At 40.2% G+C, this 14336-nt stretch overlaps 1 protein-coding gene across 2 annotated transcripts in view; it reads right to left on the bottom strand.

Moving 5' to 3' along the window:
• The window catches only part of cnot10 (CCR4-NOT transcription complex, subunit 10), an 87122-nt gene that overhangs the window by 46775 nt on the left and 26011 nt on the right, over positions 1 to 14336 (bottom strand). The window contains exons 5-12 of one of the 2 annotated variants that reach the window (XM_039736344.1): positions 13760 to 13899; positions 9885 to 9971; positions 9147 to 9230; positions 7054 to 7171; positions 6784 to 6933; positions 6487 to 6689; positions 3423 to 3544; positions 2242 to 2418 (exon numbers count right to left, since the gene is read on the bottom strand). In XM_039736344.1, coding sequence (XP_039592278.1) covers positions 2242 to 2418; positions 3423 to 3544; positions 6487 to 6689; positions 6784 to 6933; positions 7054 to 7171; positions 9147 to 9230; positions 9885 to 9971; positions 13760 to 13899 — 1081 coding nt within the window. The remainder of the gene's footprint in view (positions 1 to 2241; positions 2419 to 3422; positions 3545 to 6486; positions 6690 to 6783; positions 6934 to 7053; positions 7172 to 9146; positions 9231 to 9884; positions 9972 to 13759; positions 13900 to 14336) is intronic. The other variant, XM_039736346.1, reaches the window with a different exon arrangement.

Genomic DNA, 14336 nt, shown 5'->3' with positions numbered 1-14336 from the left:
AAATATTAAACCAATTATTAAAATGAACTACACACAAGGTTTCATTAAACCAATGCAGTAAAAAGCAGTTAAGTGCAAAAAAAAACCCCAAACTAACCTGACATACTATAACAGAACAGTGCCCCCTAGTGTCTATCTTCAAACAAAGCGATGCTAATAGTACTGACTATTAGACAGAATAGACTGAAGCAAGTAATGAATTTATTTTTACTAAACATTTAATAAACCCTGCTGATCCTTTGGACCATTACTAAATAAGATGTTTTCTAGATGTCTGGTGGGATAAATGACCTGATTATCAACCTCTCAAGTACCATAATGCACCTGTGTTCCTACACCTCATCTTATTTTCTTGCCCCAGGACTCTCTCTTCTTCTTCTTCTTCTTCAATAAGCCATTGCTGAACTTAAGAAACACTGAATTATTGTTGGGGGGAAGCCTTTAAAATTTTTCTTTAGGTTATTTTCTGACCAAACCTTGCTATAATTTTTGCAACCACTCACTATCCACTGCAGCTACTGAGTCATGAGGTACTAGAGATCAACATCACTAAACACCATTTCCAGCACAAGCCATACTGGGAACTGGCATCTGTGCAGTTTCTACTGCTTATCCAAATCTAGGTCACGGGGGTAGCAGTCTGAACAACGATACCCAGATGTCCATGTTCCCTGCCACCTCCTTCCTTGGGGATACAGAGGTGTTTCCAGGCCAGCTGAGAGATATAATCTTTCCAGCGTGTCCTTGGTCTGCCCCAAAGTCGCCTTCCGGTTGGACATACCCCAAAACAGCTCCCCAGATACCCGAACCGCCTCAGCTGGCTCCTTTTGACACAGAAGAGCAGCACTTCCACTTTGTGCTCCTCTTGAACATCTGCGCTGCTCACCCCCTCTCTAATTATGAGCCCAGACACCCTGAAAAGGAAGCTCATTTCTGTCTCTTGTATCCATGATCTAGCTTTTTTGGTTACTACCCACAGCTCATGACCATAAGTTAGGACAGGAACATTGCTCGACCAGTAAATTGAGAGCGTCTTTCAGCACAGCTCTCTCTTCATCACGACTGACCGATACAACATCTGCAAGACTACGGACACTCCTCTGATCTGCCTGTTGATCACCCTTGAACCCTCAGTCGTGAATAAGACCTTGTTTATAATGCTGGTAGTATCTATTTCAACAGCAAAAAACCATGCGTATTTCATGTTTTGAGCGCAAGACTGGGAAACTGACATGAGGCTTATGCAAGATTTGCTTTACTTGTAGTCCCTTGGACATTTTTCACACAGTTTTCTGTTGCAGAGCATTGCTTATCTATTGGCTTCTATTATTTCAGAATTTTTTCTCTCCATTCTGCCTGAAAAATAGACAAACTTTTTTTTCCCCATCACCACCACTACTAACTACATGGGGCAAGTAAAATAAAATAAAAATATTTTTGTGTAGATTTTTCCTTTTAAACAGGCGTGTCAAACTCCGGTCCTGGAGGGCCACAGTGGCTGCAGGTTTTCATTCTAACCCTTTTTCTAATCAGCAAGCAGTTCTCACTACAAATGAACTCCTTTTCCCTTTATTTTAATAACCCTGTTTTTAAGGATTCAGAACTTTTGAATTGATTTGTTTCTTCATGAAATGGCAGTCAAACAGAAATGAAATGTGAAAAGAGCCAACGGATGACCAGCTAAATCGGGGCATCAAACTCCAACCAAATTCACTCCAACCAGTTTCTTAATGAGAAGCCAATTCTTGCTGCTAATTACGCTCGTTATTTCATTCCATGGCTTGTTGCTGCTCTCATTCTGCCACAGCAGACATTTCCAAAACTGTTGATTCTCTGTTCTTTTTTCTAAGAACACTGTCGTTTTGTTTTGGTGACCTGAGAGATCAACCTTAGTGAGGCCTTCACCTTTCTTTATTTTCAGATATTGTGTAATGGGCACAGCTGAGCTGGTCATGTGGTGGCTCGTTTTGTGTCTCATTATTGTTTGGCTGCTAGTTAAGGAAAAAGAAACAACTAAGGGGTCAGAGTCAAGTTAATTAAAACTAAGGGAAAAAAGTGAATTAGCAGGATAAACAGGTCACTAATTAAGAAGATGGTTAGAATGAAAACCTGCAGCCACTGCGGCCCTCCAGGACCAGAGTTTGACACCCATGCTTTAAAATAACAAAAGTTGTGTATAATGGAGTGTATATGTTACAAAATGTAAAAAAAAAAAAACACAAAAAAAAACACACAACTCACCTGCACATTTCACCGCTTTCACTGCTGCTCTCTATGCTACCAGACTGGCTGGAATTTTTGGAACCATTTTCCGATTTTGTTTCCTGTTGATCTTCAGGCAGAAGTAATAGTGCATTCCGCAAACAAATTGCGGCAAACTCCATGCTGGCAACAGGAATGGCAGCAGACTGACCTTCACTAGAAAGACAATGGGGGGAAAAAAAAAAAAGTAAAGAACAACGGGACGTACCATAAAAGATAAATCTCACTTTTAAATAGGCTTTTAACTTTGCCACGTGATTACAAAGCAATTACAAGGAAGACTAATAATGAATGCATAATTACTTAATTTCATCCTGTCAGGTTAGGTTAAGTTGGGGAGCATGCACTGGTATAGCAGGCCGCCGCACCCACCACACAACAAAACAGTTAAAGGTCTGCTAGAAATTTCTTTACGTGAAAATGGCACAAATGGAATGACCCAATCTTAAAACATTCATTTTACAAACTACATGCAGTGGAAACTTAATTTTTTACTCTTGAAATCTGCATGCGTCTTCTCTTTTCACTATTAAGTCTCTCTGAGGAATTTTCTCTTAAAAATTAGTTAGCAGCGCATATCAAAATCAAATATTTGGCGTAGTTATCTTCTTAAATTTGAAAAACCTCTCAACCTTAAGAGAGTGAGAAGCTCAGACATCCAACAGCGACTCAGAGTAGAGCCACTGACCCCTCTCATCGAGAGGAGCCAATTGAGGTGGTTCGGGCATCTAATACAGATGCGTTCCAGACGCCACCTTGTGGTGGTTTTATCACAACCAGTTGAGTGGAGACCCCCAAGGAAGACTGAGGGATCACTGAGAGGATTACACCACCCAGATAGCTTGGACATGACTTTGGATCCCACAATATGAGTTGACAAGTGTGGCTGGGGAAAGGCACACATTAATCTCACTGCTAAGACTGTTGCCCCATTACCTAGTCTCGGATAAGTGGTGGAAAATGAGCGAATGAATGAATGAAAAAAGAAAAAAAAAGAATAAAGAAAGTAAATTTCTGTAGCAAAAACTACGTCATAAATAAATATTACAGAGTTATTAATGGAATATACAGGCAAACCTTGCACAATGTTCAAAATTACATAAATCAATTAACTACATACTGATAATCAGGTTAAACGACACAACCATTTTTCACATTACTTGTATATGGTGTTTTGCGTTGACTGTGATGCTAATACAATCTTGCGATGGTATCCTTGACCAACGATTGATTGCACTATTCCCTTTTTGCTTGGAAGTCCCTTATTTTCTTGTTCTGTACTCTACAAATCAAATACAAAAATGATGTTATAGCATCAAAGAATTCAATGCCTGCCTCATTTTTATTTAAATTAAGATCAGAACATTACCCTGAAAAGTTTTCTCCCATATCCTAAAGATGAACATGTCAGGTTATTGGATGAATGCACCGTAATTAACTGCAGTTCCATCCAGGGCCGACTCATGCCATGCCCTTGAGGCTGCGTTTTTCGAAGGCAATGCATTTATACATTAACTTGATCACCGACAGGACTATCGGTGTATACCTGAAGTTAGCGGACATAATTGAAGACTACTGGTCAATTACTGGTTAATAGCTTTAAAAATGTGATTTTTTTGCAAGAAAAATGTTTTGGTGCGGTGGCATTTGAAAGTTAACTGTTAAAACTTGAACCAATTTTACAGCTATGCATAAGTCCACATTATTAAAACCTACCTAATTTACAGCCAGCTAACCCTTTGCCCATAATTCTTGAATCTTCAACACAATTTGTATATTATTAAAATTCTCAGGTTCAATATTCAGATTTTTTTTAAAAAAAAAAAAAAACCATCTACTAGAATCTCTCTTTATTGTTAAATATACGGTTCACCGACAAAAGCACGATGGACAAATGAGCGCTGTCAAAGTCGCTAACTTGGTTTTCGCCAAATGCGCGCCGACAAAATCGCCATGACAAAATCGCGAGAGAGGCCAAGAGAGTGGGACGCGTACGTGCTCATTATGTACACATTATGTGCTAGGTTATAACTGTATTCAAAGATGCTAATTGCACTGCGTTTCGTTCCTCCGGAAGATGTTGGGTCCGCTGTCGATGAACTGAGCGAGAGTAGACCGACAATCTCCAGAATGTTTATGATTACTGGGAGGACAATTACGTTGGACAATTGAGACGCAATCGACGAGCCAACCCGTTGTTTCTTATCACCATGTGGAACATGCGAGAACGTGTTGCTGATCTGCGTGCCGTGCCTCATAATATTGACTTCTAAAATAAACATTATTATATATGCTTTAAACTAGTAATTCATATCTAATGAAACTTTTGCGATTTTGTCGGCACGATTTTGTGTGCGCGATTTTGACGCCGCGTTTTAATTGGCACTCATGTGTCTATTGTGCAAATGTCGGGTCACACAAATATACAGTGGTTTCAGAAATTATTCAAAATTCTTCACACTTAATTGTGTTGCAGACTTAATTTTAGATGGATAAATTTGCCATTTTTGCCCATCCATCTACACTCAACATCCCATAATGACACATTTTATTATATTAATAATCAAAAATTGAAACCTCATTCCTAGAAATATGCAGTTCCTTTATTCAATACTTTCTAGAAGCCCTTTTGGCCATCAATTTCAGCTCTGGTTCTTCTTGGTAAGTCTCTACAAGCTTTGCACATCTGGATTTGTTCAGTTTAACTCATTCTTCCTGGCAGATCCTCTCAAGCTCCATTGGACAAGATGGGAAGCGTCTGTAAGCTGCTATCTTCTGGTCTCTCCACAAATGTTTTAGTTTGGGCTTTTGCTGGGCCACTCAGAGAACTGTCTTGAAGACACTCCAGCGTTGTCTTTGTGTCACAGCATTTCTGAGAAGTGAACAGTCTGCCCAGTCTGAGGTGGCTTGCACTCTGGAGAAGCTTTTCTTTAAACATCTCTCTGCATTGGACTGAGGTCATCCTTCTATCAATTCTGACCAGTCTCCCTGTCCCTGCACCCACATAGCATGACGATGCGGCTGCTGCTGCCATGATCATGATTCACCCTAAAGATGGTATTAGGCAGTTGAAAGGCAGTGCCTTGTCTTCAACAGACATTGTCCTTGGAGTTCATCCCAAAGAGTTCCCATTTTTATTTCCTCAGACCAAAGAATCTCAGTCTTCATGATCTCCAAGTCCCTTTTTTATTCAAGAGTGGCTTCCATTCAGCCCCACCATCATAAACACCAAGTGCCACTCAGATTTGTTGTCCTTCCATCTCTGCAATCTGAAGCTCTGTTAGAGTGACAGCTGGGTTATTGGTTAACTCCCTGACTAAAGCCCTTATTGCCCAGTTACTCAGTTTGGCTGGATGGCAAACTCAAGGAAAGGACCTGGTTGTTTTAATCTTCACAATTCTTGAGACCTTGCCATGATCTATGCCTCAAGATAATTTGATTGTGGAGTTCTACAGAGAGTTCCTTGGACTTCATTGTTTGGTTTTTGTCCCGACATGCACTGTGAATTGTGGGACCTTGCATGCACAGGTCCACATGTGCCTTTATAAACAATATCCAATCAATCAGTTTACCACAGGTGGACTCCAATCAAGTTCTAGATACATTACTGTAAACAGGATAAACCTGACCACAATGTGAAGTGCCACAGTGCAGGGTTTGAATACCGTCAAGCATGTGAGTGTGGAAGGTAGCTGAAGGTCTCTAGCGAATGTAGTTACCAGGCCAGACAGGGGTTGGCATTGTTTTCTGATCCTCTCTTTCTCCCTTTTGATTCAAGTCCCTTCCATCACAGACGTCATCACTGGAATCTGTCTTCCTGGACCCATTCATTCCTGCCACCTAAGTCCTGCTTGGACTTGTGACTGCAAACCTTTCCAATTATACAGGATCATCAAGGAGGTACAGCAACTCTTTATCAGTGTCCCTTGTATCATTTTATAATATTTACAAGGAGTGATTCCAGCTTTAGATGTTAATAAATTTGCAAATCTTTCTGAAAGCTTGTTTTCACTTATGGGTTATTGAGAGCAGATTGATGGACGAAAATAAAGTGTTCCGGAAGTGAAAGGATCTGAATTCTTTCTGAATCTACTGTACATCATTTTTTAAATATTAATTCAGAAGGCAGTGCCTTGCACGCCTTACCAGGTATTAGAATCAAATGTTCAAAACTATTTCAGATTACAGTATTTTTTAAATGCAGGTAGTATTTAGTGTACTTACCCCTTTGTTTGCAGCTATACAGCATTCTGCTAACCTTAGCCAGAGCCGTGGATTTGAATGGTACACCTGCACTGCCTCAATCAGACATTCAAAGGCAGCCAAGGGCCTTCCTATGTGTAACAGCTGAATTCCACAATTGTACAGCAGTTCGTATCTCTTATTGGCTAAAAGGGTGCACATAGGTATGCCTTGAAACTTCTTGGCTTGATGAAAAACACAAAACAACAAGGGTTAAAAATAAAAGAATAATTGGCATCAGTTTCATTTTCATTTAGATAAATGTGTTAACTCACTTACCCTGCCCGTTACTAGTTGCCGCTAGCTTTGCTGAGGTATGGTCATTTTCCTGAAGTGCCTTTTTGAAATAAAAGATTCCTAGGTTGTGCTTTGCCATAGCAAAATGAATGCAACCAAGATTGTTCCAAAACATGCATCTCACACATTCACCTAATGTGAAAAAACGACACAGAAAACAAAAGCTTTAATGAGATGGGTAACACGTTAATAACTTACTGAAATAAATCTGACTTCTAAAGGTGCTGATGCAAGGAAATTAAAATAAATTACCAGTTTTCATGACGCCTGGGTGTTCCGCAATGTTGGAGCTATTTAGAAGCTTCACTGCCTTTCGATAGTTGCCCCTTAGGTATTCAAAATTACTTTTTAGGAAGAGTGAAGGTGCAGACTATTAAAAAAATAATAATAAAGAACACAGAGGTTTACGACTCTTCTTAAATGTCCACAATTGTTGAAAAATTCCTAATATTCAATTAACATTTAGCAGTGTCTGCAATAATATTAGCTGATGGACAAATAGACAATATATAGTCGTGGCCAAAAGTTTTGAGAATGGCCCAAGTGTTGCTTTTCACAAAGTTTGCTGCTTCAGTGCTTTTAGATCTTTGTGTCAGAGGTTTCTCTGGTCTACTGAAGTAGAATTACAAGCAGTTCAGAAGTTTCAAAGGCTTTTATTGACAATGACAGGAAGTTTATGCAAAGAGTCCATATTTGCAGTGCTGGCCCTTCTTTCTTTTTCAAAACCTCTGTAATTCGCCCTGGCATGCTGTCAATCAATGTCTGGGCCAAATCCTGACTGATGGCAGCCCATTCTTGCATAATCAATTCTTGGAGTTTGTCAGAATTAGTGGGTTTTTGTGTGTCCACCCGCCTCTTGAGGATTGACCACAAGTTCTCAATGGGGAGTTTCCTGGCTATGGACCCAAAATTTGGATCTTTGGTCCCCCAAGCCACTTGCCACATATACTCACGTTTAAGTTCTCCCGGGGATAAGTCGGGGCTTGATTTTACCTATAATGTCAAATGTCGGTTGTAGAAGTATAAATGCGGAAAACTCAAACTATTGGTCCAAGTGATTATATGCTAACGCCCACCTGAGAGAGTAACCATGGAGCACACAGCCTTTTTTTTTTTGTATGTATTGTGCCTACGTGACCGCACGGTAATACCCGAACTATTACGAAACGGCGTTGGCACTGTTTTGTGTTTTTTGTATCTCACACCCTCATACACTTTTATAGTAAGAGCATCCCTTATCTACGATGGAGCATTCGATCAGAAGAAAAATATGAAGCTGGTTTTAAATTAAAAGCCGTTGAAGTGGTGAAAGAAATCGGTAACTGCGTTGCTGCAACAAAATTCGATGTGCCTGAGAAACTGATGAGAGATTGGAGGAGGTAAGAAGACGAAGAAAAAAAAAATGAAGTGTTGCATTTTTAAACTGACGTATAAGTCGGGGTCTGATCTTATGACCCAACTTCTACGTGAGTATATACGGTAGTTATCACTTTTGCCTTATGGCCCGGTGCTCCATCATATTGGTCACCAAACTGTTCTTGGATGATTGAGAGAAGTTGCTCTCCGAGGATGTTTTGGTCCCATTCTTTATTCATGGCTCGGGATCGGGGCATCACCAGTGCAGAGTTTGCTCAGGAATGGCAGCAGGCAGGTTTCAAAGAAAAGAACACCAGATCTACTGTGAAATCCGGAGGAGTCTCAATTTTGCTGTCGATCAGCTTTTCTGCATTTAGCATAACATGCCTAGAGAATGTGTACAGGGAACAATGAAATCTCACGACCGTCAAGACATTCTGCAGCGAAACATCTTGCCCAGTGTCAGAAAGCTCATCTCAGTCACAGGTCATGGATCCTTCCAACAGGATAAGAAGCCAAAAGCACCCAAGAATGGCCAATAACAAAACATCGGCCTATTCCGACATGGCCTTCTATGAGCCCTGATTTGAATCCTATCAAACATCTATGGAGAAGACCCCCTCACACCTGACCAAGCTGGAGCAGTTTGCTCAGGACGAGTGGGCCAACCTGTCGACAGGTGCAGAAGTCTCAAAGAGAGCTCCAGGAATTGCTAGTGTGCAGTGACCGCAAACTAATATTAATTTAAAGATCCCGTCATTTGTGTCCATGCCATTAACATTTGTGTTATTAACTGAAATATTCTGCTGAATTAAAACTCTAAAGCAGTCTGGTTGTTGTTACAGGCGGAACAAACAATGATGGGTGCCCAATACTTTTTTTCCCCAGTTTCAGAGGCAATTGTGGGCACTATTTTTTCGTGAAGGGATACTGACATGTCTGTAGCAAACAAACTATGATAAAGTAATCATTTTTGTTCACAAACTCACATTTCCAGCTGTGTTCATAACTGACTTGATTTCCCTCTTGCAGGCCTTCAAAGACTTCATCTGTATATAAGCTCTCACTTTATACTGAAAAATAAATATACAGCATATTCCGTGGGCTCATGCATGTATAAACACACACACACACACACACTAGGTTCCAGGTTTTGTCTGAAAATCTGTATAAACAAATGTATAGTAATTGAACTAATAAAGCAGGCACTTGAACTCTGACGGTGAGGTACAGCTTGCGTCCCACTGAATTAGAATACAATTTAACATACAATCTTTATACTAGAAATGCAAAAAAAAAAAAAAAAGCATGCAGCATATGCATATAAAAAGTTGTTTTGTAGTTTGTCTGCTTAAACAGACTAAGATTAATGCAGCAGACGTTTAAAGCTTGCAGTATAGCTTGCTTTCCATTAAATTAGAATAAATTTGCAGTCAACTGTATGTAGTGAGAAGTCAAGCAAAATGACCCCTTTAATTGGCTAACTAAAAAGATTACAATATGCAAGCTTTCGGGGCAACTTGGAGCCCTTCTTCATCCCCTTCTACATCTTGCCTGAAGAAGGGGCCTGAGTTGCCTCGAAAGCTTGCATATTAGTTAGTCAATAAAAGGGGTCATTTTGCTTGACTTCTCACTACATTCATAATGGCTAACACGGTACAACACCCTAGTACTACAGTCAACTGAACTTAATCGATTCAAAAGTATAAACAACCATCAAGACCTACCTGATGAATTTTTGATTTAGCTGCCTCCATCATTGCAATGTAATCTGCTTTCTGATTTATACCCTCCTTGTTTGAGTTGTTGGCAGCCTGGGGGGTTTACAAACAAAAATAATTCAATGTAACAACGTAAAAAGTCTGACAAACAAGATGACACCATTCATGCTGTCAAGCTTATCTGGTCAGCCAATAACTAAAACTGTCCTGATATTTCATCTGGATCCAGTTACCAAGGCTTCTGCAATTTATTTCAGATTCTTACAACCGTGCTTTGTGTAAAGAAGTGCATATCCCTTTCATTTTCACTGACCGCTGGGAGTATGGGATTCCCCATTTCAATGAGGGAATTTTTCTGCATCTGCTTACTTGATGGTGATAAGAAATTTAAAGGCCGTGATTAAGCCCCCACCCCAATTCAGCATCCTCTACTTGACTTAGAAAAGTACAATTCCCTTAGTCTGTCAGAGTACAACACATTGAACAAATTTTTCATATTGAATTAGCCTTGGTGAACAGAATTAAACATTACAGAATTGTTTTTGTAATAAAACAGGTCAAGAACAGAATTAGAAGAAAGAAATCTATGGAGGAAAATGATTACTTCTGATTCAGAAGGCAAACAAGACAGTACTGTGCAGTGAGGTGTTGGTGAGCTTTTCAAATATTCACCCTTCTGTCTAAAGCCGTATGTTATACAGTAGGAGGGTTCAATTATATTCAAATACTCTGCATATACTGTATGTATTCATGATCTAAAGACTGAATATATTTAGGTGAATTTACTCATTGAAATACAGTATTTCAGTTTTATGACCATTTGCCTTAGCTGACAGCTTATTTTTCCAGTATTGTCATACACTGCATTTAACTTACTGCTATCCCACCATAGTATTCTCCTAAACTGTTCATATATTGTCAGCCTGAGCATATTAGGCTTCACTGTTCACCAAAGAAGATTTGCAAATTGCCTCGAAGTAACTTCCTGGGTCCTCCCTGCCTGGAGTTTGCATGTTCTCCCTATGTCTGTGTGGGTTTCCTCCCACAGTCCAAAGACATGCAGGTTAGGTGCACTGGCGATTCTAAATTGTCCCTATTGTGTGCTTGGTGTGTGTGCCCTGCGGCGGGCTGGTGCCCTGCCCGGGATTTGTTCCTGCCTTGCGCCCTTTGCTGGTTGGGATTGGCTCCAGCAGACCCACCGTGACCCGGTGTATAATATAGCGGGTTGGACAATGCCCGACTGACTAATTGCAGTATACTGTATATATTCAGCGGATTTCAGGGCTACAGAAGGATTTAGGAGTCATCGTGGAATCAACACAATCAACTGCCAGAAAGAAGGCCGTTAAGAAGGCCAACAGAACGTCAGGTTATATAGCGCCTTGATGTGTGGAGTACAAGTCACAAGATGTTCTGCTCAACCGTTATAACACACTGGTGAGGCCTCATCTGGAGTCCTGGGTGCCATTTTGGTCTCTAAAAAGGACATAGCAGCACAAGAACAGGTCTAGAGAAGAGCGACTAGGCTGATTCAGGGGCTACAGGGGATTAGAAACTCGGTGGACTGGCAGATAATCTTGAATCTGTTAAATGATCACAGAAGGACTTGGACAGCAGGCAGGCTTGAGCAGATTTGTGTCAGATGAAATTTAATGTCAATAAATGTAAAGAATTACATATAGGAAGTAAAAAAATGTGAGTTTTGAATACATGAGAGATGGTCGGAAAAATCGAGAGTCCAACTTATCAGGAGGATTTAGGAGTTGTAGTGAACTGGACAGTACAAATTTCCCGACAGTGTTCAGAAGTCATTAAGAAGGCTAACAGAATGTCAGGTTATACAGTAATCCCTCCTCGATCGCGGGGGTTGCGTTCCAGAACCCCCCGCAATAGATGAAAATCCGCGAAGTAGAAACCATATGTTTGGATGGTTATTTTTATATATTTTAAATCCTTATAAACTCTCCCACACTGTTAACATTATTAGAGCCCTCTAGACATGAAATAACACCCTTTAGTCAAAAGTTTAAACTGTGCTCCATGACAAGACAGAGATGACAGTTCTTTCTCACAATTAAAAGAATGCAAACGTAACTTCTCTTCAAACGAGCGCCGTCAGGAGCAGAGAATGTCAGAGAGATACAGAGAGTGTGACAGAAAAACAAACAATCAAAAAATCAATACGTGCTGTTGGGCTTTTAAGTATGAGCACCGCGATAAAGCAGCCGCAAAGAAGGGAGCAATATGAAGGTAGTCTTTCAGCATTTTTTAGAGTAGCCTCCGTATCTTCTAAACAAACAGCCTCTGTGCAAACAGCCCCTCTGCTCACACCCCCTCCGTCAGGAGCAGAGAACGTCAGAGAGTGAGCGAGATTAAAGCAAACAATCAAAAAATCAATACGTGCTTTTGGGCCACCGCGATAAAGCGGCATTTCTTAGAGTAGCGTCCATATCTTCTAGGCAAACAGCCCCTCTGCTCACACCCCCTCCGTCAGGCGCAGAGAATGTCAGAGAAAGACCGAGAAAAGCAAACAATCCGCTCGGGGAAGAACATCGTATATCATTGAGGAGTTTTAGTTAATATATAATACATGCTCTGATTGGGTAGCTTCTAAGCCATCCGCCAATAGCGTTCCTTGTATGAAATCAACTGGGCAAACAAACTGAGGAAGCGTGTACTTTAAATTAAAAGATCCATTGTCCGCAGAAATCCGCGAACCAGCGAAAAATCCGTGATATATAGTTAGATATGCTTACATTTAAAATCCGCGATGGAGTGAAGCCGCGAAAGTCGAAGCGCGATATAGCGAGGGATTACTGTATAGCACCTTGATGTGTGGAGTACAAGTCCCAGGAGGTTATGCTCAAGCTTTATAACACATTGGTGAGGCCTCATCTGGAGTCCTGTGTGCAGTTTTGGGTCTCTACAAAGAGTTAAACAGCATACAGGCATTGGGTCGAATTGTGAACGATAAAATTTAACGTCAGTAAATGTAAAGCATTATACATAGGAATTAAAAATGCGAGGTTTGAACTTGCAGTGGGAGGTCTGAAAATTAAAAGCATGCCATAACACAAGGATTTAGGAGTCGACATCATCAACATCCTGACAGTGTTCAGAAGCATTAAGAAGGCTAATAGAATGTCAGGTTGTATAGCGCCTTGATGTGTGGAGTACAAGTCACAGGAGGTTCTGCTCAAGCTTTATAACACACTGGTGAGGCCTCATCTGGAGTACTGGGTGCAGTTTGGGTCTCAACGCTACAAAAAGGACAAAACAGCACAAGAAAAGGTCCAGAGTAGAGCAACTAGGCTGATTCAGGGCTACAGGGGATGAGTTATAAAGAAAGAATAAAAGAGCTGAGCCTTTCAAGTTTAAGCAAAAGAAGATTAAAAGGAGACCTGACTGAAGTGTTTAAACGGTGAAGGGAATTGGTCCAGTGGATCGAGACGGTAACTTTAAAATGAGTTCATCAAGAACATGGGGACACAGTCGGAAACTTGTTAAGGGAAAATTTTACACAAACCTTAGGAAGTTTTTCTCCATACAGAGAACCACAGACACATGGAATAAATGACCAAGTAGTGTGGGTTGGACTTTAGGGACCTTAAAAACTTGACTTGATGTTGTTTTGAAGGAATTAAGTGGATACGACTGGCAAGTTCTTTTGGGCTGAATGGCCTGTTCTCATGTTACAAACACACTTGTTGATTCAAACTGTCGCTCTTTGTTAACACTGAGTGAGTCACTAAGGCTGTGTGAAATCCTCATTAGGAAAAAAAAAAACATATATAATTAATGACAAAACACCGATACTTCTCAGAAATATTATACCAAACAAAAGCATGCGTTACTGGCCCCTTTTCCTTCCCAATACTAACCTCATTCTTGCCATTTTTATTGTTGCCCTGTACAGTGAGCTTTTCCAGGACAGCAAGGAGATGTAGAGCGGTTTCTGGTTGATATGTTAGTAGGTACAGATCCACAAGCAAGAAGGAAACCGCCTGAGCAAACTTCTCTTCTAGGACAAAGTAAATGATTAACAGGTGCCAAAATAGTTTCACACAAAAATAACATACACAGAAAGCAGAATTGTAATAAAGCCACGTAATTTACGCAGAATACTGTATTACATGTTGTAATGTTTTAATACAATTGGTCCTACATAAAAAAAAGAAAAACCGATAGTGCCTGGATGCCAGATGACTCTTAGAAACACATAATGGAGTTACAAAAATGATTTTAAATACAACCAAGGAAGGTTTCTGAACCTTCAGGGTGGTCATTATTTTAGATATTACAGAGACCTTAGTGAACCTGACCCTAAATGATGACTTTCCTCCCTTTAAAAAGGTAACTTAACTTGATAATCAGATTGTGATATTTAATAAATCAGCAGATATTCTTCTGTGCAAAAATAAATTAACTCTTTTCAGTCAATAACGTTTAACAGCAATA

Source organism: Polypterus senegalus, chromosome 15 (assembly GCF_016835505.1).
Source record: "Polypterus senegalus isolate Bchr_013 chromosome 15, ASM1683550v1, whole genome shotgun sequence".
NCBI classification, from domain to species: Eukaryota; Metazoa; Chordata; class Cladistia; order Polypteriformes; family Polypteridae; genus Polypterus; species Polypterus senegalus.
The sequence above is the reverse complement of the archived record's forward strand: the minus strand, read 5'-3'. Positions and strand labels throughout refer to the sequence as shown.